The following is a 25,793-nucleotide window of genomic DNA, read 5'->3' as shown; positions in this document are numbered from 1 at the left end:
ACCCACGCAGCTCTTGTGGCAGATGCTGGGGACCATCAGGTGACTATGACAATGCAGGGTCTTAGAGGAGCACACAGAGTGTTCAAACAAAAGCCTGTCAAAGCTAAATTCTAGCCTGTGCAAAGAGTAATCAGCTTTGGAAGGAAGTTTTTTTGCTTTCTAACCTTGTGGGAGAATCACAGTGGGAACAGCTTCAGAGGCTCCATCATCTGGTAAATGTGGAACTAGCCTCTCTCATGGAGAGTACATATCGTCCACTCCACAACTTACACCTATGTTGCTGATGAATAAACTCAGTGCAGGCCCCTGAGGATAAGCTCTTCAAACAAAGCCAAGGGTAAACAAGTGGACACAAGCGGTTATGAATTTTGTTTGACCTAACAGTCATTTTATTAGCCATTCTGAAATGCCAGCCCCCTGAGGGGATTAGTATTGTAATGCACAGGAAATGGGACCAGAGGTTCAAAGGGATTTCATCTAATCACTCAACCAAGTGCTAGGATTTAATCATTCTCCCTTTTCTTTCGGAAAGAGAAGTTTTCTAAAGAGCTTATTTCCAAACCAAAGAGCCTTCTACAATGATGCGGACATGGTAAACTGAGGCACAGTGGCTATTAGTTAGAAAAAATACATTTTTTAAGTAAAAATATTGCCAGTGTACCCAGGTATTCTCTCCCTATCCCTCGCCATCCTACCCACCCGTTCCCTTTCTCTCTGATTGTGGGGCAGGGTGGAGGCTCTTGGGATTTTTATTATAAAATATTCCAGATTCACTGGACCCACCCTGACCGGACCCCTCCTCAATTGACACCACAACTCAGGTGACCTAGGGGACTCAACCGTACGCTGCTGCAGGTGCAGCCAGGACTGCCAAGTCGCGCTTTCGGCCCAAAGGGGCGAGCCGGGTTGTAGACGCGGCGCCACCCCCCCCTGGCCGTCCGTGGACACGATATCCGCGTCCCCACCCCTCCCTGTGCCCCTCCTGTTTCCCGCGCTGCAAGTAGCCTGTTGGGGGAGAACTCCCGTCAGAAATCCTCCCGGGCTCACGCCAAGCAAGCTTTTCTTATCACAAGGACAGCCGGGCACGGAAGAGCTCGGAGTTTTGGGGCGTAAACGCGGACTCCGACCCGGACCCCGGCGGCGCGCGCGACCCCACGGACCCCGCGCGCCCAGCGCCGGCTCACCGCTGCCGGCGCTCTCTCGTCCCAGGTGCCCGCGCCCGCGGGGAGCAGCTGCCACAGGTGGCGTCCGGGGTGTGGTCAATGAAGCGCAGCCTGAGGAAGATCCTGCGCCCGGGGGAGAAGAAGGAACCCCAGGGCGTCGTCTACCAGGGAGTGGAGGACGACATGGACGACTCCAAGGACTCTTTTAAGGTACCCGGGCCATCGATGGTCGGGACGGGCTCCGAAGTCCAGGCGGGGGGTCGGCTCTTCATAACTTTGCCCTCCTCCAGTCGAGGTTTCCTAGCGGGCAGCCCCGGGCTGGGAAGCCCGGGCTGCTTGCTTCCGGGTGTGTGTGTGTGGTCCAAGACCGGACCCGCTCAGGATGCGGGGAGCTCGAGCGACCGCGTTATTAAGGGGCCCACCCGGTGCCTGCTTCGTCCCTTCTTTCTGATTGCTTGCTGTCAACCAGTTCTAGCTCGTGATGGGCAGCTGCAGTCTGGGGACACCTACCCCCAAACGACCCTTGGCGTTTGGCAGAATCAGGCAGCTACCTAAAATCAGGCCAGTTTCGGAGCGTGCGCCGTTTCGCTTGACCTTTTTCTAGATGTTATTTAGAACCAAACAACGAGATGCTGTACCTGGTAGTCGGATAGCTATTCAAGAGGTGTTTGGGGGCTTCAGAAGCATACTTGTCTTTTGAGACGAACAGAGAAACCAGCACCTGCCAGGGAAGCGTTTCAGGGAATGGCTGGACAGGCGGATTCCTCCAGAGGGTGAGGGAGTCAGGAGGGACTGTGGGGGAGGAAACCTCCGAGGCTGGGTAGGTGGTCTGCAGGAGGTCCTAAGGGCTAAAATGGGGCTTCTATTTCTTCTGCGGTTCCGGGTCACTCTGACTGAAAGGCAGCACCAGCTCTCCCTGCCGCCTGATGGCGCAGTCTGAGGGCAGAGGTCGTCATATGCTCAGAAAACTTGCCACTGGATTTCCACGCATTGTCAATACAAGGATCTCTTTCTAAACGTTAAAATAGAATTAAAAGTGTCTAATTCCCGCCACAAATCTCTTAACGCGGTGGAACCACGTTAACATTTCCTTATGTGTTTTCCAGGAGGGAAAAAGTGCTTATACAAATACACACACGTTGATACATCTTTTTACTTAACAAAGAATGACATTTGCACAGGAATTTATTCATAAATATATTTTAGAATACTTTTTAAATCAGCACCTGGAGATATACCGCGCTCTTTTTAGCAGCTTTATAGTATTCCCTTGTATAAATGTGTCATGCTTTATTTAACCTGTCCTGCAACCTGGACACTTAGGTGGTGTTTATTTTGTTTTGTTTTGCTATTACACATGCCACTGAGTGTCTCTGAATGTAGATGTGGCTTCGTCTGTCTGTACACTGGTGCCTTAGTGAGTGTGTATATATGTTAAAGTCTTAGCAGGATCAAGAGTAGAATATGCCAAATTGCCCTCTAAACAGGTCGCATGGATTGACACTGTTTTCAATCATGTGTGAGTCAGGCATGAGTAGTAATCACATACAGCAACAAACAGGGCCTCCCAAGGCGAGTGTACCTGCACATCCAAATTAAACATTGACTTTTTTCTCCTCCTGAATATTAGTATATTAACCATGGTCTTTTGACTTAATAAAAAGAACTGAGGTCATAAGAGAACATCAAGCACTAGAATAGTGTCTTTGAATTAATATTAAGTGACAGGAAGAAATTTTTAAATTTCAAAAATCACGCCAGAAATACTTCCTTGTTTACTGATGCGGTTTTTGTTTTCTAGAGATATTAGTGAGGGGTTTCTGCAGCACAAAGTCTCAAACTTATTTTTCTTCATATTTTTAATTGTTTCTATTTAGTTTTACTGCCTAAGTCAAGTGGAGGTGTTTATGTTACTTAAGGCTTTTAAAAGCTATGGAAGAGCTTGTAGATGGAAGGATTTATACATTTTATCTTATTACCTACAGTAACTCCAGATCATTCTGTAGAAATCTCAGTGGTGAGACTAATAACAAATCAATACATATACAACACTCTGGAGAGTTCTGAACTCTAAGGATTTCCTAGTTAAGAAGACGTGGAGTGTAATATTTTCTCCAGCACACACACACTGTCTCAGGAATACAGACAGAACTGAAGGATAGCAGAAACCTTACGAGATGAGAAATGTGGAAGAGGAACCATCTGACCGATGCCTTTAACCTTTTCCAATGACTTTCTTTCAAGAGACTTAATACTTTAGCATTTGATTTTTCATTTGCTATAATTCCTCATAGTTATAATCTCTCTTTGTTATTTCTCTCATTGTATTTCTCTCTTTTTGCCCCATTACTGCTTATATGTATTTCACTAAGGCAACCTAAAACAGACGTATTTGATATCTCCATTTTAAAGGGCTTAGTCAGAATTAGCTTCTTTAAACGTGATCTACCAAATATCAGAATACCTGATTTGATGCCATTTCTGGGGTCTCTGAACTGGTATGTGATCAATGATACCATCACAGCTAAACAATGTAAAAATGTTAGCAATAAAATGAGTCATTCATATTTATTGATAATACCTAAATATTCACTTTAAAATATAGGCAAGAATTCTAGAAGCAATTTTGGATAAAAATCTTGTCAATCAGTTGAAGTATAATTAAATATGACTATAATGATTTTGAAAATTCTTAATTTTCTGTATGGAAATGGATATTTAGAATTTTCAAGTAGTTGAATAGGGAACTAGGTTGTCAGTTAATATAGATATTAAGAGAGGATGCATTATTAATTTTAGGGAGACCAGAATATACTTTTGATCCAAAACATATATTAAAATTTAAATAATAATGAAAGGCAGGATAATGGAAGCCAGTTTATGACCTGAAGGCTTTTGTGACGTTTTGGTTGCTATAGTAACATGAGTAACCTTAAATAAAATGATTTTTAAAGATTTGCTTAATTTTTGGTAAGTTTATCCTATTTAGGCCATGAGTTTTTCAAGAAAAAGTTCTATTTGGAAAGGTTTCATATCTTGTGAGAATGAATCTAAATCAGAATGTCAACACAGTCACCTCAGAATTTCACAAGGAAGAAACCTAATGTCATCCATGATAAATTAACTTCAGTGCAGTCATAATAAAGAATATAAAAAGCCTCAAGGAAAAGTGTTAGAGAAAAATAAGATATTCTAGAAAGTTCTTGCTCCTCCTGACATCAGTGGAAATGAACATCTGTTTGGAATTACACTTTTATGGGCCAATGACAGCTGTCAACTATGCCCAGAAATTACTGAGTCTTCTCTTAAAAGTCAATTCTTATGCTTTAGTATCTTCCTGTATCACACAGTTCATTCTAGGGTGGTGATTTTGACCTCAGCTTCAGTTTCTGCTGTAGGTTTGTTTTTGACATTCATCAGTCAGCCAAAATCCGTACCCCATGCACCTGCTATTCAAAGTCTAACTTTGCCCCTTACTGTGTGCCTTTGGGCAAATGATGTAACCTCTGTGTCCTGATCTCTGGCACTAAGTGCACAATAATAGTAGCCCTTCCTGCGTGCAGAGAACAATGAGGAAGTGAACCTGTCCTGCCCTGGCCTGGTGTAGGACCCCAGTAGGCAAAAGAGGAGGAATTGTTCATTCCCAGAGGACAGTGGGCAGCTGTTCTAGATTACTGACCAAGTGAGTTACATGATGATCCTTCAATATGGTTCTAGCTCCATTATCTAAGGACACAAGGGATGGGAACTGGCCATCAACAGGAAGGCCACAGAGAGAACAGTAATTTAGATTCCTGCACCTAATCCTTGCATGCATGAAAATCTTTTTATCTAACTAAAATCCCTCATGCTGTAGTTTCTGGACAGTTTTCATCTGGCAGAGAAAATTCCTCTATGTTTTCATTATACTTCATTTTTCCCAGCTCACATCCCTTACTCTCACTTTAAAACTCTTTTCAAGGCTTTTATTTCTACAACCTGTACAGGTTTATGATCAAAAAATCAAGTCATTTATTTAATGTCCTTAACAATGTTTCAGCATCTGCTAGCACCTTCTATATGTCTAAGCATTTTATGGTTTTAAAAAAAAAATTATTGTGAGCATGATAACTAGTTTTAGTTGATAATCTCTTAATGGTTAACTTATATTAGTAAGTTTTACATATGCTTATTTAAGGTAGCAATTTTTTAAATACACTTTTAGGTGGTTTTTGAGGAAAATGCATGTGGTTTACAAAACTTCGTGAAGAAGCAAAACAGATTGAAAAAATACAATGATACGAATGCCTCCCATTTGCATCACGCTGCGGAGGAAGGTCAAGTGGAGCTGATGGAGATGATCGTCAGTGACTCCTCTTGTGAAGGTAACAGAATGTTATGACACATGCTCCCTAAATCCATTGTCCCACTCAGTTCACTAGGAAGTGGGATGAATGGGTTCCGAAGGGTAGATTCATCCCAGGTTATCAAGGGCATGAATCTCTCACTCAGGAGGGTGGCTTTCCCTGCAGGCTGTGCTCCTCAATGCTTTCTACTGAGAAACTGCAGAGGATAATGCAGAGACCTGGGACAGCCCACTGCAAACACAGACTTTCTAATGACCTATTATAAAAATTCATATGCATTTTATGTATTATTCTATACTATTTCCACTGAGGTCATTCTACACTTAAACTGCTTATCATTGAATAAAAATGAGACCCCCAGAGGATGTAACACCCTCCCCAGCCATGTATACCCAGCCTTGTTTGAGAAACTCAACTGTAGTCAAATGAGGAAGGGGGGTGCCCCAGAGATTTAAGCAGTGAGGTGCTGTTACAAGACCTTTATTAGTTAAGATAATTCTGTCAATATTACAGCAGGTGGATTGGAAGTGGAATGTTAATTAAAAGTGTATTTTAGAATACAGAGAAATGAGAGTCCCCCAAGGTTTTGAGGTTGGAACAAGGAGACAGGGAGAGATTCAGAAGCTATTCTGCATGTAGTGTGAACAGTGCTTGACAAAGGCTGAAGGTGAGGGGTGAGTGGCAAGGGGTTGAACTGACTTTGAGATTCCCAATTTGGAATGAGGTTAATGGTATAACCTCCCAGAAAAGAAAGCAAGTAAGCAAACACAAGAAAAGTGAGCATGAGGGTGTGAGAGGATGGTTCTGGTCATACTGAGTTTAAAAGGCCCAGGAGACACTGACTTGGAAATATTCAGTAGACTCGTAGCCTAATATCTAGTGTCCAGCAGATGAGAAATTTAGAAGGAAAGGAGTCACACCACAGGGGCATTGTTGTATAGGAAGTAGCTCAAACTGTGGACATGCATGAGAATCCTTTAGGAGACCAAAAAATTGCCAACGGAGTTAGCCAAGGGTAGAGAACCAACGTTCAGGGTCGGAGGACAGAAGAAAAGCCAGAAAAAGGATGGTGAAGACAGTGATGGATAAGAGATGATGAACACAAGCCAAACGAGAAGTAAGTCACTGGGAGAGAGGAGTTCAAAGGGTCGGGTGCCATGAAGAGATTAAATAGGAAGAAGATCACAATAACCTTGACGTTGGAAGGCCTCCACAACCTCTGTACAAATGATTTCCAAAAAATGCTGGAGATAAAAGCCAAATTCAAGTTATTTAATTAGTGAATGGGAGTTTGTTAAGTTTAGGCCCAAGTTTAATTAGGCTGGGTGCTGAATGCAATGACAGATGGAGTGCTTTGTCTTGATCGGACAGAATGGTCAAGGGATGTGTGTGAGTATATGAGTGTGTGAGGCTATGAGTGTGTGTGTGCCTGTGTTGCTGAGAGTGAGGCACTTGGATGAATGAAAGGAGGTAGTAGAAGGATGCATTTTTAAAGGGAGAGAAATGGGAAATGTGGGTGCAGCACAGTCCTAGGTGTTGTAGATGGTCCCTAAGTCCTATTTCTAAATGGGCATGTTTCCCCCTCTTCAGACATAAAAATGTACTGCCACTAATTAAATGGTTGTTAAAATTGATAGTCATATCTGTTTTAAAATAGATATAAAAAACTGCAGTATCAAACAGCACATCTTCTGCTGAGCTCACAGGGTAAGTAGTACAGTATATTGTGCTGTAGAAACATGTGCAAACCATGGGTGGCATCAAGGACCCGAGCTCTAAGTCCAGTCCTGTGGTTTATTAGTGGTGTGTCTTTTTTTTCTTTTTCATTAACATTTTTTTTGAACCATTGCAATGGGCCAAACACTCCACTAAGATCTTTGAAGACATTATGGGACAGTCTTCTAACAACATTGCAAGGTATACATATCTTTTTCCCTCCTTCCCTCCTGCCCTTCCTTCTTTAGTTTCTTCCTTCCTTCCACCAAATTTGAATATGAGAAAACTGAGGTTCAAAGAGGTATGCCAACTTACAGAACTCCTTACTATCCATGTAATGTTGGCAGGATTTTGAACCTCCTTAGGTCTCATCTTTCCTGATTTTTTTGAAAAATGGTCATGGTTCTCTGTAGGCTGTTGGAAGCTGAATGAAACGAGGGTTGTGCAGAGCTTAGGAGAGTGGCTGGCATAACGCATTACTTTTATATTAGCTCTGTGCTTTGTAGCAATCCCCAGATTCGTACCACAGATAAAAGCATGCAGCGATAGGAGGGTCAGCTTCTTAAGGATGCTTGTAGCTCAATATCTAACTCATTTGACAGAGTCAGCGCCATACTTATGTGCACCCCCAAGGGTGTCCAGTAGATATTTCTTGAGAACTGAAGCTACATTTTATTTTTCATAGAGAAGGTGAAGCCAGCTGCAGGGGCAGTGAGCTCTAAAGTGAGTAGGCATGCAGTAGGAGTTGAATATGGTCCAAACAAAGCCTAACCCAGATTTTGGTGTCTTTTTCTAGAACTGAATGTGACAGATGATTATGGAAATACCCCTCTGCACTGGGCTGCAGAAAAGAACCAGGCTGAAAGTGTTAAGTTTCTCCTTCTCCAAGGAGCCAACCCAAACCTCCGGAACTACAACCTGATGGCTCCACTGCACGTGGCTGCACAGGGCTTGCACAATGAGGTGCTGAAGGTAAGGCTGCCGGTGGCTCCCCAGGCACCGACCCTCATAGCTCGAGCCAGGACCCACGTCCAGTGGTGTCCGCTGGGGTCAGGATGGCCAACCAAGCCACCAGGGCCAATGACATGTAATGATTTCAACGTGGGCTTTTCTTCTGATGGACTGATGACGATGGTGATGATGATGATGCCAATGAGAATAACAACAGTCTCATCTTGATTGACCAGTTCTTACGTACCAGTGTTTTTCTAAGAGCTTTCTATGTTTTCATTTTTCACATCCTCATTTTAAAAAAAATCTATAAAGTAAGACTGTTATTATCCCCATTTCATAGCTAAGGAAACTGAGGCAGAGAGAAAATGAAGTAACCTGCCTAATTATCACATGAGAATTAGGTGGTGGAAGCAAGAATTAGGAATTTTGTTCCCATCTTTATGTTTGCAAGTCCAGGCTTTACTGCTTTCATCTGACCAATTTCATGGTCAAGGGAAGAAAGTGCTGAGTGCCTCAGTGGAGACAGAGAACATAATTATGATTTACTGTTTTTGTTAGTGTGGATGACACACCTTAGTGGATGGCATGTCTTGGCAGAAGACATAATAATACTACTGGGAAATTTCTTATTTGTTTCCAAGGGAGTGAGTTTGGTCAACAGAAGAAACTTTAGTAAATGCCTAAAGCGTACCATTTGGGCCATGGCTTTTAAACTACATCACAGAATCTCACAGACACACTAGAAAATACCCATCCTGACTTGAAGAGAAATGCAATTTACAAATGGCTCATGTTCCAGAAATTCATTTCTAAGGCAGGCAATTTGGAACTTACAGTAAGTTGTCCTGTAGAAACAATATTGCAGGTAACTTGGCTATTGGGAGAAGCACCTGTCTTAGCCAGTTCGGGCTACTGTAACAGAGTACCATGGACGGGGTAGCTTAAACCACAGACAGGTATTTCTCACACTTCTGGAGGCTGGGGGGTCCAAGGTCAAAGCACTGGCAGGTCTGGTGTCCAGTGAGGGCCTGATTCCTGGTTCACAGACGTCTTCATGTAGTGGAAGGGGCGAGAGAGCCGCGGGGTCTCTTTCATAAGGGCACAAATCCCATTCATGAGGGCTCCGCTTTCATGACCTAATCTCCTCCTAAATGCCCCACGTCCCACTGCCACCACGATGGGAACTGGAATTTCAATATAGGAACTTTGAGGGACAAAAATATTCAGTTCATCATTCCACACCCAAACCTATTTTGTCTATAAATCACCAAAGAGATCTCAGGGGTGTCCATGAGTTCCATGCTCCCTTTCGTCCAAACACTTTCCTCTCAGTGTCTAAGAAGAGGAGTCAGGGCAGCCCCCATTTGGAGGTTATTGGGAAATCCTCTGGTGATAGGCTGTCTGTTTTTCTCACTGTCTGCATTATTCATGAGCCAGGTGCTGCTTCTGTACTGTCTGGGCTGGGCCACCAGTGACTGCAGGGCCCCCCAGAGATGCCATCTGTTTCCCCAAAGAACTCTCAGGCTTCCTCCGAAGGCTCTTTTCAGAAACAAATGCCCATTGACTTCATTAATCTTGGCTCTGAAAGTGTGATTTGGGAATTCAAAGGCAGGTAACAGTTGAAAGGCTACTGTTAATTAGAAATCAGAAATCTTTAGACTAGTAAGCCAGAACAAGAAAGAAAAATACCATATGAGATCACTTACATGTGGAGTCTAAAAAAAGACACATATGAACTTATTTACAAAACAGAAACAGATGCACAGACATAGAAAACCAACTTATGGTTACCAGGGGAGAAAGGGGTGAGGGGGTGGAGGCATAAATTGCAAGTTTGGGATTTGTGGATACTAACTACGATATATAAAACAGATAAACAACAAGGTCCTACTGTATAGCACAGTGAACTATATTCAATACCTTGTAATAGTCCATAATGAAAAAGAATGTGAAAAAGAATATATATATATATATATATAGTGTATATGGTGTGTGTATATACATATAAGAATATATATAATATCCATACATATATAACTGAATCACTATACTGTACACCAGAAATTAATGCAACATTGTAAACTGACTATATTTCAATAAAAAAAGGAAATCTTCAGACTAACAAATACAGAAAGGTAGGTATCACATAGAAATAGAAAAGAAAGTTTAGAAATAAACTCATAACTATTTTATAAACTAGAAGGTGGATATAACAAAAATTTTCCTAAGTGACACCAGAACAAGATAAAATTAGGGTTACAAGAGAATTGAAATTAGTTGTCTCTCCTTTGCTTGGTCTTAACCAGCCACAACTTCATCTAAAAATATTTTTGAGCCCCTCTGCTTCACCAGAGATGAAGAGAATAGAAGAGGAGGAGGGAACTTGGAGGAGGGTCTCTCTGTGTGCTGGCCAATAGCAGTCCCATGGGCCTGCCTATCCCAGTTACACCCAGGGGTCAGGTGTAACCCACCAGCTCTTGCCAATTTCAGATGCTTCTCCATTGTCCAGCCTTTCCCCAGACCTTCTACCACTACCTTGTGGTTGCAAAGGAAAAAATAGCTAGCCCTATGTCAGCTCAAGTTCTTGCCCAGATACACCGTGTGCCCTGGGGCACGCTGACTCTGGGGTTGGGGGCTGGCCTCGCTTCTTAGTAGCCTGCAGGCCTGCAGGTGTTCTTGGGGCTTAACCTCAAAGTGTCCAGTGGTTTGACCATCCTGTGAGACTTCCGGGATTCTCATGACAGGGACCTCCGGAGGCCTCACCTGCGAGCCTCCAGACTTGCCTGGTCATGACTGAGTTTGAAATGGGTGCACAGTTTTGTTGCTCTCTCTGGGCCCCTGCCTTATCCAATTTAACACAGCTTTAGGAAAGATTGTGCTTACGGCTGTGAGCAGTCATACCTAATAGATGCTCCAAATCTATGATGCAAGATTCTAAGAAGTCAGAGAGAGCAAACCCCTCCTCATAGACTTGGGTGAGTTACTTCGCACATGAATCCAGAGTTTGTGAAGAACAACACGTGAACACACCTCACATCCATAGACTGAACTGTGTGTTCTCACTGTCCTTTGATAATCTCCCTGTTTGTACTTAGGACCTAAACTTTCAGTGTAATTTTCTTTTATGAGCAGAGCTGATTAGTGAACCTAATTTGCTGATTTACTGACACATTGGGGCACATTCTCTCAACAAGGGGCTCTGTGTGCCTTTCTTTTTAAGTCAAGATTTTTAGGAAACAGCTTGCTTAAGAAATTCATTTTTAAACAATTTAATTGTAAGCACATGGTATAGTTTTATCATAGTCATGCTGCAAGAGGAAAGGCCTCTAGTAGGTCAATTCAAAGACTTCTCTTTTGTGAGACACATTTACATGAGCTACTTATTGTTAGATTTCATATAAAATGAAGACCGGTTAACGATCTATAGATTCTTGGTCAGTAGTCAGCAGGTGAGGAATAACAGGTCTTCAGTTAAATTCCCATCAGGGAAATTGCTTCATCCATTTATCAAGAAGGTGAATTTCTTACATCATAGAGAAGTTTTCTGTTCCAGACGAAGTCTAAATTGATTGAATTAAGCTATACCTGTGTTAACGTGAAACTCTCTTTCCTCTACTGGAGAGAATGGAGATTTCATTTCATTTAATTGACATTTCCCAGAATACCTGCAACCTAGGTAAAAGCAAAATGACTAGATGGAAAAAGGAAACCATTCCGTCCCCACTTCTCCTCCCTCCCTCTCTCCTTCCTTCACCTCCTTTCCTCCCCTGCCACCCACAGATTCCAGTTTAGTTTTTGGTAGGTATTATTTAATATAGCTCACTTACTGCAACTGAGCAGTATTAAGTGTGCTATGTTAACTAGTATCTACAATTCTTATTCTATTTCCAGCTCTACACTCCACATTGCCTTAACTGATATGATAGAGAAATTGCCATTATTTCATCTATTTGAGAAATTTGTGTAGTGCGCACTGTGTGCAAGGTTTTATGCCAGATTCTGTGGGAGAAGTGATAGCAGAGGTGAATAAGGACGTGGTCCCTGGCATCTGAGAGCTTATAATCTAGTGGAAGGCAAATACCCTGTTTGGAAACCGGCAAGTTAACTTTCCGACTATTATTCCCCTTTCCTGTAGCTCTTGGTTGAACACAGCAGTACTGACATTAATTTGGAAGGAGAAAATGGAAACACAGCTTTGATAATCACATGCTTCAAAGATAACAGTGAAGCACTGCAGATTTTGGTTTGTATTTTAATCATATTTTTTCTGTTTTCTGAATCTTTTAGTTCGTACAACCTGAATTTTTGTTACTTACAACACCTTTCAGTTTCTTTTCTCAGCAAAATATACAATACAGAATATATGTCAGAAAAAAATAGTTCTGTGTGCTTTGGTATATGTATATATACACCCCTTAAATCTTAAATGAGTGTGAGATTGCTTATTGAAGACTAACAGGAAAGCATTACAGAAAATGCGAGAAGATTGAAATGAAAAGAAAATAAAGACAGGAAATATTAAGACGAAGCCGGTGGTCAGGCTAGAATACAAAATGCAAAGCATAATGGCTTGTATGTTAATAAAAGTGGATCATACTTTTGACTCTGAGCTTCTGAAGAGTCAAAGGCAAGAGGAATAGTCATTTGCAGACTTACTGTTGGGCCCTAAAATAAAAGCGAAGGGAAACACAGCCATCACCTGTTCCCAAGATGAGAAGAAATTGCTGCCTTGGGTTCTCCGAAAGGGAGCCCTAAGTGATATAATGACTAAGGTCCTCAGCCACAGCCCTAACAGAAGAGCCAGTCTTCTCTCTGGTCCAGTAAAACTCTGGAGCTGCCCATCAGAATGGCCGACTCCTGCTCCACATAGTGCCCCTTTCAAGCATGGTACTAGAGTTCCAGTAAATAGCTTTCTTTTAAATACTCCTTAATCACTTGTATGTTATTCAGGCCAGGTTCTGTATTTCTGATTGTCCCTCTCCACCATTCCAGAGAGTACAACAGTGAAATAAAAGAATTTCAGAATATCTACCTGGTATCTCAATTTATAAATATGTTCTAACATATTTTCCAGGGTTCTTTTAACAACTTTTTAGTAGAGAACTTGCCTTAGTCAAGATGCCTGAGTTTTATAGCTTAACATGAGTGCCGGTCTAATCATCTGTTAATTACACAAATGAAAGGGAAAGAATCAGGGAAATATTGTCATTTTATTTGTATAAGGAATTGAGAATGGGTGTAGGAGGAATCACAATAATATTTAAAAAAATCTCTTTAATTCCATTGAAAAATGTATTGACTTTAGTTTCCTGGGGGATCAAGCTGATGTTCTTGTGTCTATATTGTTACTTCATCATTATAAAATATAAAGGGTCTCTTTTTAGAATCTTAGCATAGTTCCCAGATTACCTTGCATAGATTCCATTGCATCTGAAGCTTTTCTATGTAGTTTTACATAGGCACAGAGTAGTGAAAAGGTCTGGGAGAGGCATACAAAATCTTGCCCATCCTTGTGATCTGGAGTTTAACTTGCATCATGACTTTTTTTGTTCTTTTCTTCAGTTAAATAAAGGAGCTAATCTCTGTAAATCAAATAAATGGGGATGCTTCCCTATTCACCAGGCTGCATTTTCTGGTGCCAAAAAATGCATGGAAATAATACTAAAGTTTGGTAAGTAGAGGCTTTTCTCCATTATGTATTATAAAAAAGTCTATTCTGGTGGATGTTGTTAATCTGAGAAACATTTAATAGAATTTATACTTGGTCTTTATGTAAGTCTAAAAATTCTTTTCTTTTTAAAAAAATCCTTTTATTTATTTATAATATTTGTTATCTCAAATTTTATTTCTCCCAAAGGTGAAGAACATGGGTATAGCAGACTGTCTCACATTAACTTTGTGAACAACGGGAAAGCTAGCCCCCTCCACATGGCGGTCCAAAGTGGTGACCTAGAAATGATTAAAATGTGCCTGGACAACGGTGCACAATTGGACCTGGTGGAGGTAACTGTTCATGTTCTATTCTGATTCTTTTATTGTAGAATTGTCATGTAGTATTTGCCAAAAATGCTTCACAGCTCTTTTAGTTAATTTAGATGGAAACAGATATTTCCCGCTGTTCATGAAGAAGCAGAACAAGAGACTCCCAAATCTTAATTTGTCTAAAGAATTTTGAGAGCTCCCCCCAAAAATTGCAAACACAAATACAGATACAGTAAAGATAATGACACTGACAGCAGTAGAAATACCGTCAGAGCTGTCAAGAGCTGTCAGATTGCAAAGAAGTCAAATTGCTAGCTATGATTTGTACATTGATGCTTTTCAGGAGATGAAACTGATTACTATTCATCATCTCAAATTCCATATTCCATGATTTTGTTGGCCTGGGAAGGAAAAACAACTGAATTTAGGCTTTATCCTTATGTTGGGACTTACACATTGACTGATTCTGACGTCACAACTCTTTACAGAAGGGCAAATGCACAGCCCTCCATTTTGCTGCCACCCAGGGGGCCACTGAGATTGTTAAACTGATGATATCTTCATATTCTGGGAGCAGCGATATTGTCAATGCAGTGGATGGAAATCAGGAGTCGCTGCTTCACAAGTAAGTTTCCTGCTGATCATTCTGTGTACAGACTTGTAGTCTTCGTGAGTTGAATTATACCCTGACAGAAAAAGTCAGCACTTGTGGTAGCTGAGATTCTACAGTTCAAAAGAAAAGAGCAGATGTAATAAAGACTCTGTGGTTCAACTGGAATCTCCATGTTCTTCTGGAATCAAAATGGAGCATTAAATACATTGTCATAGGATAAAATCTCCAGTGGAATATTCTGGATCAATTCTTAGTCCAGTGGTTTTAGGCTCAGGATTCATTTCCTGTATGCTCAGGAGGTCAACATACACGACTTTCCAAGCCCTTTCTAATCTGTTCCAATTCCTCATGTGTATCGTGTCCTCATTTTCAGTGAAAAGAATGGAGCAGATACATATGGATGGTTCACTTCTCCCACCCTAGTTTCCTTTCCACTTAGGCCCTCAGTTACACATAAACATTCTCAAAACATATACGTAGTTTTAGGGAATGATAGCCAAGCTCCAAAGAAGATAAATGTTTCTATTGAGTTTAATATAAATACACTTTAGAGAAAACCATCTGAAACTGTAGGCTTACTAGCTGCGAGGACAGGAAACAGGCAGTGTAGACTGAGAGTTCATTCCTTGAATTCGAGGACTAAATGCTCCCTATGTGAGTGAAGAGGTGGCTGAGATAAGCCTTCTCTGCCTCTGTCTGTCTGTCTGCCTTTCACACACACACACACACACACACACACACACACACACACACACACACACACCCGCACACAGAATGAGAGAGAAAAAGAGAGAGATGGAAGTCTGGAATGACAGAAGAGAGCTGAGATATTCATGTAAAAATAAGTATATTAAGATGATGGATTATGGAAAACAAATTGACATTTATGAATCAAAGATTGGTGATATGAAAAAGGTCCAGTTAGAAAACTTAGATATGCAAAAAAAAAAAAAAGAAAGAAAGAAAACAAAAAACTCAATTGATAGATTAACCTCTAAACCAGAGATTCTCAAACTACTGCACATTAGAACTATGTGTGGAGTTTATAAAACCCCAGTGTCCATTCATATCCCAGGTTGCATCAGAATTCCTGATGGGTCTCAGGAATTTTTTTAAGTTCTTAACATGATTCCAAAGTTTGGCCAATTTAGAAATCTAGTGATCTGGGTATAGTTAAAATGTGTTTATTTAGAATACAGCTTTAATGTGTAAATATGCATTAGAGGGAATTATTTTAGGGAGACAGACCTATCAACTTGACTCACAAGTATCCTGAGCCTGGGGACTAGCCGGACACAGACAATTTGGATTGGCTGAAGATTTCTTGGATGAGTTCAGTCCAATTCTGATGAATCTACTACTGATCTATGATCCTGGAACATCCTTCTAGTAGCCAGTGAAATTTGGTGTTTATTTTGAACTTCAAAGGAAAGTTTACTCTTTGGGCCAGAATTCTTTTTGTTGCTGAGATAATCTTGAATAGGGACAAAGAAATAAAATTTGCAATAGGAAACACAAACTTTAAAATCATTAGTATTAGCATTTGTTATGGTGGTCCTATAATAAAGATTAAACATTTCATTTTTATTTGCTTTATTAATGAACATTATCCTTATGACTGGTCGAGATGGTATCCACTGACTTCAACTCTCTACATCATTTTTTTTTTTTTTTTGCGTCACAAAACTTTAGGAAAGCTAACACTACCTTGTTAACTTGGCCAAAGAGGGGGGCATTTTGAACCCTGCAGATAGATAAATGTTGGGTGAACCTTATATGCAACTTTTGTTTTTCCTCATGGTCGCAGTGGTAATAGCCAGTTCTTTTGTCTTTCATTTTAAGCTCTTAGGACATATTTTACTGTTTACTTCAGAACATCTTCATGATGATTTTACATAGAGAAAACAGGTTTATGATATGATGAGGAAGAAAATCTTATGATGCATTTGGCCTTTCTCTATTACTCTTACTTTGAAAAATGACCCTAATCAGAATCAGTTACAGATTTTGAAAGGTTATTAATTCTCTAGCATTTTATCATGTTATTAAATGATCCTTTAAATTCACTTTCTGAATACAGTAGCTTTATTTTATGTATTTATATCAATAGTTCCCTAATATGCTTGTAATTCTCTTTTTGCAGAGCCTCATTATTTGATCACCATGAACTAGCAGACTACTTAATTTCAGTGGTAACTATTCCATTGACAGGTTTATTTTTTAATTAGTATTTATAGTTGAAAATCATACAGTTACCTACTAGGAATATTCAAAAATAAACTAAATTTTAATTTCTTGATTATCAATAAAAAGGTTTACAAAAGATGACTGATATACTTGCAAAAATTCTTGAAATTTTTTTCTATTTCTTTAATTTTGTGTCTCTGAGATGGTGGATGCTCACTAAAGTTACTGTGCTGATCATTACGTGATGTATGTAAGCTGAATCATTGCTGTACACCTTAAACATATACAGTGCTGAATGTCAATTATATCTTAATAAAACCAGAAGAAAAAAAGACGACAAGATGATTGATACATTTGCAAATAGAATATACTGTGTTTGAATACATAATGGCCAAGCCTCATTTCCAGGAAGTTAGAAGTACCAGTGTGTACTTTTGATACCCATATCAGTGTTTTTAGTGTGGAGACTTGGCAAGTCCATGGCAAGGAAAGCTCTTCTGTGATTGGGTCCTAGGAGAGTGTCAGGAGTGGTGACTCTGTTGACCCTTCTACAGCACAGGTGGCTTTCAGGTGGAGGCGGGACAGGCAGCACATGAAACCTTCACCTTCCATGGTAAACTTCTACCCCAGCTGCCTCAGTGCCAGATTTTAAATAATAAAAAAGTGAGGAATTAAAAACGCTGTCCAAGGTTTGTTACCAGTGAAAGCACAAGATCTTTTTCACCCTTAGAAGTGGAATCAGCTGGCTTCTGAGTTCAATTGTAGTTAGCCCTTTATACAGATGAATCTATGATGTATTTATTTAAGCCCCACCATACCAACAATGAATCTAGCCCTGTTTGTAGTATTTAACATGTGTTTGTTGTCAATAGCAACTATTGAAATTGTGATATTTACATAGAAGAATCCTGGGAAGGCTCATTCTATACCATAGTTTTGCCATGCACGGTTTCCTGCAAATGCAGCCATCTCTTTACCTGGCAAGAGGACCAGAACAGGACCTCACTGACCACCATCGTGCTTTCAAAGGGGCTATGGCTGCCTTGGTCATCTGGGTTCAGTGGGTCCCAGGAGAACAGGGTCATATCTACGATCAGAATTTAAGCTACTTACATTACCCTGTCCAAAAGGCAGAATTCTTTCCATGAACTTTTAAAAAGCTTGTTTCTTGTCATATCAAATATTAAAACCATCGCATGGAATGATAAATATTGACTTATTCATTTAAAATATATATATATGTGATTTTTAAATACAAATTCTCTTCGATATTTGGCTAGAATTTTACTTTAGGATGTGAATGATTTCAGTTCAACCATTTCAGTTCATCTATTTCAGATGAAGTAGTGTTTTTAAAAAGTGAACAATTTCTTTTTTTATTGAGTTATAATTGACATATAATTGACATTATATTAGTTTCAGGTTACAACATACAGATTAGATATTTATATACCCTGCAAGATGATCACCACAGTAAGTCCAGCTACTGTCTGTCACCATACAAAGTTACAACAATTTTTTTCCCCTTGTGATGTGAGCTTCCAGGATTCACTCTCTTGGCAGTAAAAGTGAACAATTTCTTGTGAATGTTTTTCAAATCACATACGTAATAAACTTAGGAGGTACTGGGGATTGAATCCAAGACCTTGTGCCTGCTAAGCACGAACTCTACCCCTTAGCTATTACCCACTCCCTATTATGGCCATTTAAAAATCTCTTCTTAAAATGGGAACCAAAGTAGCATTATAGGTCAAAGCATTTTATTTTTATGACGTAGGCAGTAACATAGATCTGTTACTGGATGTCAGTCAAAAGATTAACATGTGAGAAGAATTTCTGTGGTTGAAGTTATAAAAGAGTGCCCTGATTTCTGATCTTACAACATATGAATCATAGGGAAGTTTCAAAGTAGTCATACACTTGAGTGCTAGCCATATTTTGGACACTCTGTCTCGATGAATTAACATTACTTACAGATTGCAATGTAAGCTAATTTGTCATTTCACAAGCTCTCTGGTGAATGACGTGTTTTATTTTAGGGAGCAGATATTGATAGCACCGATTCCGAAGGACGTTCTCCACTTATATTAGCAACTGCTTCCGCATCCTGGAATACTGTAAATTTGCTCCTCTCTGAAGGTACTAAGAGGGACCGAGCCAAGCCTTTAGAACTACTGCTCAATATGGTTAAACATTTAATATCCGTTTATTACGTGCCAGGCTTTGAGCCAGGGGCTATGAATACAAAGATAAATGGAATACCTCCCGTATCTAGAATAATCTGCAGTCCAGCAGTACTTGAAAGGATAATTTAAGAACAATAATAGATAACATTTGTAAGGGAATGATTATATCCTAGGCATTTTGCTGAACATTTTGTTTACATTCTCTCAGTGAATCCATCCTGTGTGATACTGTAACTGTCCTCACCTTAGAGAATAACCTGATATGATAACAAAGAAGAAAGGTACCCTCCCCTCTTCTCTCTTGATCTCCAGTCTCTCTATATTTATATTTTCTGTTTTAAAAGGTAAGACCTCATATATTAATGTAATAAATCATATATTCTCTACTCCCTTACACACACATGCACACTGTTTGAGGTAAAGATATTTGAAAATGTGTTTATTTTAGTTTTCTTACCTAAATAAAGTTTTTTTTTAACTTAAAGGTTGGCAAAGTTTTAGGTCAAAAATCTTCTATTTTCTTAAATTGAAAATCCACCAGAGGCCTTGCTTCAAATAAATGAGCAAAAGTTATATTTATATTGTGCTTTTTAGGTGCCCGGGTAGACATAAAAGATCATCTTGGACGTAATTTTTTGCATTTGACTGTACAACAACCTTATGGATTAAAGAATTTGCGACCTGAGTTTATGCAGGTAATACACAAGTATGGATTTCCAGAAACTGAATTGGGTTCAGCAGAGAGTAAAGTGGTCTTGTTTGTTATGATTTTTATTATTCTGAAGGCTGATACTGGAATTTAAAAGTTATTTTTAAATAAAGATGCCATGTTTGATGCCATTTATTTACAATGTAGTAATGATGATTATGATGATGATAATAAATTACTTTGGGATTGAGTTTTCCAAGTTACAGAGAGTTTCCATATATCCTCAACATATTTTTAAAATAAATAAATGTATTTATAATAAATAGATTTTAATATAGTCAGTTTCCTAAAGAATCAGAATGTATATTTGAGTATTTAAAAAAATAAATGTTTATGGATTTTTTAAAATAGTTTTTTTGAATCTTTCTCCACCACTTAATATTCTTTTTATTGAAGGGTAGTCAGTTACAATTTCCTGAATGGACATTTATTGAACGTGTGTTACGTGAAGGGCTATATACTATAGAATGAGAAAAGATATTTTTGGCAATCATGTGTCTTCTCTTTTATATGACAAAGCAAACTGTTCAAGATTTTCTTTTTTCCTTTTCTGAGTTTTTTTTGGGGGGGTTATTAGGTATTTATTTATCTATTTATTTTTAGAGGAGGTACTAGGGGTTGAATCCAGGACCTTGTGCATGCTAAGCATGTGCTCTGCCTCTTGAGCTATACCTTCCCCTGTTTATGGATTTATTTAAGCTGCTCATTTGCCATGCACTTTTTATTTAATATACATATAAAGATAAAGATAGAGTGTTCCTAATTTTAACATCTCGTCCCTTTTGCCTAACAGAACACATTAGCATTAAGCTGTTAAGTGTCATTTGGTGGGGTGAGGGAGGTGGTTCATAGTCAAATACATTTGAAAAATGCTGGGTTATAAATGTTAAATGCATTTATTATGCTTAGGATTTCTCAGAGCCTTTGGTAACGTACATTACAGAGAGACAGAGCATGCGCCATCATCCACATTTATTTTACTCAAGTACCCTTCAGGTTATTTATATTTTTGCCCTCACTGGATCCATATTGGCCCTTGTTGGAAAATACTATCCTACAGAATAGTTTGAAAAATACTGTATTAGCATCATAGCAGAATTATACTTTGAATATTAATTTTTCCCATAGATGCAACATATTAAACAGCTGGTAATGGATGAAGACAATGATGGGTGTACTCCCCTACATTATGCGTGTAGACAGGGGGTCCCTGTCTCTGTAAATAACCTGCTTGACTTCAATGTGTCCATTCACTCCAAAAGCAAAGATAAGAAATCACCCCTGCATTTTGCAGCCAGGTAAGTGTCAGTTTAAGTGACACATGAGCGTGTCTTCTCTCTCTTTAATATTTGCTTTGAAAATATGAAACGGACTTGTTTTTTCAAGTTATGGGCGCATTAACACCTGTCAGAGGCTCCTGCAAGACATGAGCGACAGGAGGCTTTTGAATGAAGGTGACCTTCATGGGATGACTCCTCTCCACCTGGCTGCAAAAAATGGGCATGACAAAGTAGTTCAACTTCTTCTGAAAAAAGGTGCATTATTTCTCAGGTGAGACTATAGGACTGGAATTTTTATATATTCTTTTTAATTGGTTAGTCATTTTCAGGCTGTTTTTCTGTTTTATTTTTAATTATGATATCTAACTTTCTCACTAAGTACTTTTACTCATCTTACTTATATGACTTCTCCAATATGGAAAGGGAAGTCAGTATTAGTTCCCATTGACAGATGAAAACATTGAGGTTTATAGAGCTGAAGGTCTTGTTCAAAGCCACAGAATAAGTGGCTTTGTACAAAGTAGTTTCCAGAACCTCCAAAGTAACAGCTCCTCATATTGTCCTTCGTCACGCTACCATCTGTTGATGCGATACAAAACAGCACATGCACGCGCTAACACACATACACACACACACACACTACAAATCAAAGACTCTACTTTTCATTCAATCTGATGAATAATGGACAGAAAGGCTCCCTTTATGCTATAACATGAGACTTAAAAATTTTCTGAATTTCATTATACTTAAAGGAAATCTAACCCAAGGAGCAAAACCAAAGAAAAATGATTAAGCCTAATAAAAGGTGGCATCATTAAATGACACCTCTGTAAAAAGAGAAGGAAAATCCAGAAAAGTTTTATAGATTTGTGATGAGCTAATTTCTGATCGTACCAAGGTGGTAGCAAAATTGCTCATTTAGGCTAATGTTCAAAGCCACATTTCTTTATCGGGGTGCCAATCCCAGCAAAGCAGTGATGCAGCCAAGAAATAAATGCTCTCCTTAGATCCTTCCTGCCTCCAAGGGGACACTAGGCAGCAGACCTGCAAAGGGGACCCCGGGAGAACCCAGGCCCGAAAGTTGTTGCTTAATTACAGCATAATGGAAATAGTGAGGTGGCTCTTGCACCCTAAAGCAGGTGCTCACTAGCCCTGAAATTAAATTGTGTCTGGATCTCATGCTTTTTTTCTATTTCTGATTTGGAAAAAAGGCAAGCCTTCACTGTATTTACACCCTGAATTTCTGTGAGAACGGACAAACATTTCTTAAAGGGATTAAATAAGCATCTTTGGGAGCACAAGAAAAAGATCTCTTCAGACCTGAACTCCTAGAAAAATAAGTGGCCCTAAGTTAAGTATCTTATAGCCATGTTCTGGAAGATGATACTATTATCATTATCATTATTATTAGCCATAACTAGTGGCCACAAAGATGAATACCACCATCATGGAAATTTTTTGATACAATATCCAATTAAAGAATAATTTTAAGATAGTGTGTATAAGTACATTACAGCCTTGAAAAAATTTTGTATGACATAGATATGCTAACTCTAGTTTCATCCACCCCAATTATTTGATTACGTGTTTATACACTTTTATTTACTTTTATTTATTTTCCTTCCAATTTCTGGAGATATAATTGATGCTGTATAAGTTTAAAGTGCCCAGCTTTAGTTATTTGACTTTTATACATCGTGAAAGGATTACCACAGTAAAATTTGCGAAGATCCATAATCTCACACAGATACAAGAAAAGAGGAAAAAGAAACAAAATTTTTTTGTTTGTGTTGAGAACTCAGGATTTACTCTGTTAAGAACTTCCATTTATAACATACAGCAGTGTTCATTATATTTATCATGTCACACACTACATCCCTAGGATTTATTTATCTTATAACTGGGAGTTTGTACCTTTTGACTACGTTCATCCAATTAGGCTTAAAATTAGCTCATTTGTTAGAAATATGTAATTAATATTTAGTTGCTAGAACTGAGATATCTCAGATACGCTATTTTTACCCTTGGTCATCAGACCCACCTTTCAAATGGGTGGCATCCTTTCCCACCTTTCATCTGTAAGGTGAACACAAAGGTCTTTTCTTGACTCTTGAACAGTGACCACAATGGCTGGACTGCTTTGCATCATGCTTCCTTGGGCGGGTACACTCAGACCATGAAGGTCATTCTTGACACTAACATGAAGTGTGCTGATCGGCCAGATGAAGAAGGGGTATGTAACATGTTCCTCACACCTACCTAAAATCTTGGCACAGAGGAAACTTCCAAAATTGCAGGAAACCTTCTTAGCTACCCCCTTCCCTTCCTTGCTCTATTCATGGCCTTTCATTGGGTTCTCACTATGCAGACCGTTAGTGAGTAAAAGGGGAACAGAATAAGGAGACAATACCAAGGGGTGGGTGCATGTTGAGGACAACTGTTCAGCCTCACAGAGGCCTGCCCACAGGCCCATGTGGACTGAAGATACAATTTTCATTATTCCCTGGTGAACCGAGGGAAATGAAGATAGCAGGGGTAAGTTTTCCCTGAAACTAAGTGGATTTGATTTGAAAGACTGTTCTTTATTCCACTATGACATCCTTCCTCCTGTTTTGGAAAGCAAGTATTGAAATACACACTCTTTCACGGAATGATGGAGACAGAGGACTGTCATTGCTTTTTAGTATGTCTTTATGTGGCAAAACTAAAGACTGGCAACTTTACAGTGATTTCTGATTTAAAAAAATTTTTACAAGCCTGTGAAAATCTAATATCTGGAAACCAATTCGATAATGGATGATTAATCTCCAGAAGTATTTTCTTCTGTGTTTGTTCCAACATCCTCATCCCTAAAAGCTTCTCTTCTGTCCCTGTGGAAACATCCCACTGACTGCAAAAAAGAAGCAAAGCCATCCACTTGGAATTCACATTTACACACACACACAGGCCTCCCAACCCCACCCTACACACACACACACACGTGCAAACACACACAATATTTGTATTAGAAACTCATTATTTTGAAGCTTGATTCTGAACACCAGTTTTCAATTTTAAGTACTTACTATTAAGTAGTTAGCTTTGTCAGTAATTTCTTTTAAGCAGTTCAACAGTGAGATGAAGCAGTAAAATAGCCACAGGATGAGCAGCCATTGTCACCAGATTGTCTGTGGTTCTGTTTTCTCTGAAAGAACACTGCGCTCCACTTTGCCGCAAGAGAGGGCCATGCCAAGGCCGTCGCACTGCTCCTGAGCTACGATGCCGACGTCGTCCTCAACAAGCAGCTGGCCTCCTTTCTGCACGTTGCAATTCACAACAAGAGAAAGGAGGTGGTTCTCACGACCATCAAGAACAAACGGTACCCTGCCTTCCCATCCACCAGCCTCTGCCATCAGGGCGTATTCACAACCTGAGAGGAAGCAGTTTTCTCTGTCTGACTTATTTCATTTAGCATAATACCCTCCATGTCCACCCACATTGTTGCAAATTTCATTCTTTTTATGGCTGAATAGTATTCCACCGTATATATATACCACAACTTCTTTATCCACTCATCTGTTGACTAATACTTACGTCACTTCTGTATCTTGGCAACTGTAAATAATGCTGCTGTGAACATTGGGGTGCATGTACCTTTTTGAGTTAGTGTTGTTTTCTTTGGATATATACCCAGGAGTGGAATTGCTGGGTCATATGATAGTTCTGTTTTTAGTTTTCTGAGGACCTTCCATACTGTTTTTCACAGTGACTCTACCAATTTCTCACCAACAGTGTTCTCTTTTCTCCACATCCTCGCCAACATTTGCTATTTGTGTTCTTTTTGATGATAGCCACTCTAACAGGTATGAGGTGATACTCTCATCATAGCTTTGATTTGCATTTCTCTGATAATTAGCAATGTTGAGTATCTCTTCATGTGCCTGTGGACCATCTGCACATCTTCTTTGGAAAAATGTCTATTCAGGTTTTCTGCCCATTTTTTAATCATGTTGGGTTTGCTTTTTTGTTTCTTTTTTTTTTTTTTTTTGATGTTGAGTTGTATGAGCTGTTTATATATTTTGGATATTAACTCCTTATTGGTCATATCATTGGCAAATATTTTCTGCCATTCAAGAGGTTATCTTTTTGTTTTGTCAAAGGTTTCCTTTGCTGTGCAAATGCTTTGAAGTTTAATTAGGTCCCATTGGTTTATTTTTGCTTTTATTTCCTTTGCTTTAGGAGACAGATCCAAACAAAATCAATCAACATTTTAAAATGTTAATTGTTTACATAAAATTTTCAGTAAACTTTTTGGGTTACAATAGACATGCTGCTTAACCTCCCTGATCTGCAGTTTCCATTTATAAATCATGGGTGCATAGACCACCTTCTTAGCACTCCCATGAGGCTCATAGGGTCCGGGTGTGTGTAGTCTGGCACTACGGTTGTTGTCAGACAAACTCTGCCCTGCCCCACCTGAACTTGCCTGATGCTCTCCTGCTGTTGGAGACCCCAAAACTGGATGTTGGTGAAAATATTCTCCGAGGTAAATCTGTGTTGTTACCAGTGCCACCGAAAGGAATTTTCTTTAACACATGATCTTTTGCGGTGGTGGCTGTGTGGTTTTAAATCCTACTCTAAAGAGTTTTAATGATGAAGTTGGAGGATACTTTGTCCC

At 39.4% G+C, this 25,793-nt stretch overlaps 1 protein-coding gene across 1 annotated transcript in view; it reads left to right on the top strand.

Moving 5' to 3' along the window:
* The first annotated feature begins 1,258 nt into the window (after positions 1-1,258).
* The window catches only part of TRPA1 (transient receptor potential cation channel subfamily A member 1), a 49,311-nt gene continuing 24,776 nt past the window's right edge, over positions 1,259-25,793 (top strand). The window contains exons 1-14 of the mRNA XM_010979348.3: positions 1,259-1,373; positions 5,368-5,527; positions 8,022-8,197; positions 12,315-12,422; positions 13,742-13,850; positions 14,037-14,182; positions 14,650-14,786; positions 16,918-16,966; positions 19,001-19,100; positions 19,742-19,842; positions 20,985-21,154; positions 21,243-21,407; positions 23,255-23,369; positions 24,328-24,494. Coding sequence (XP_010977650.1) covers positions 1,263-1,373; positions 5,368-5,527; positions 8,022-8,197; positions 12,315-12,422; positions 13,742-13,850; positions 14,037-14,182; positions 14,650-14,786; positions 16,918-16,966; positions 19,001-19,100; positions 19,742-19,842; positions 20,985-21,154; positions 21,243-21,407; positions 23,255-23,369; positions 24,328-24,494 — 1,814 coding nt within the window. The 5' untranslated portion in view covers positions 1,259-1,262. The remainder of the gene's footprint in view (positions 1,374-5,367; positions 5,528-8,021; positions 8,198-12,314; positions 12,423-13,741; positions 13,851-14,036; positions 14,183-14,649; positions 14,787-16,917; positions 16,967-19,000; positions 19,101-19,741; positions 19,843-20,984; positions 21,155-21,242; positions 21,408-23,254; positions 23,370-24,327; positions 24,495-25,793) is intronic.

The sequence above is a fragment of the Camelus dromedarius genome, chromosome 30 (genome assembly GCF_036321535.1).
Source record: "Camelus dromedarius isolate mCamDro1 chromosome 30, mCamDro1.pat, whole genome shotgun sequence".
Classification (NCBI taxonomy): domain Eukaryota; kingdom Metazoa; phylum Chordata; class Mammalia; order Artiodactyla; family Camelidae; genus Camelus; species Camelus dromedarius.
Note: the sequence above shows the minus strand (reverse complement) of the source record. Positions and strands in the feature narration are given on the sequence as shown.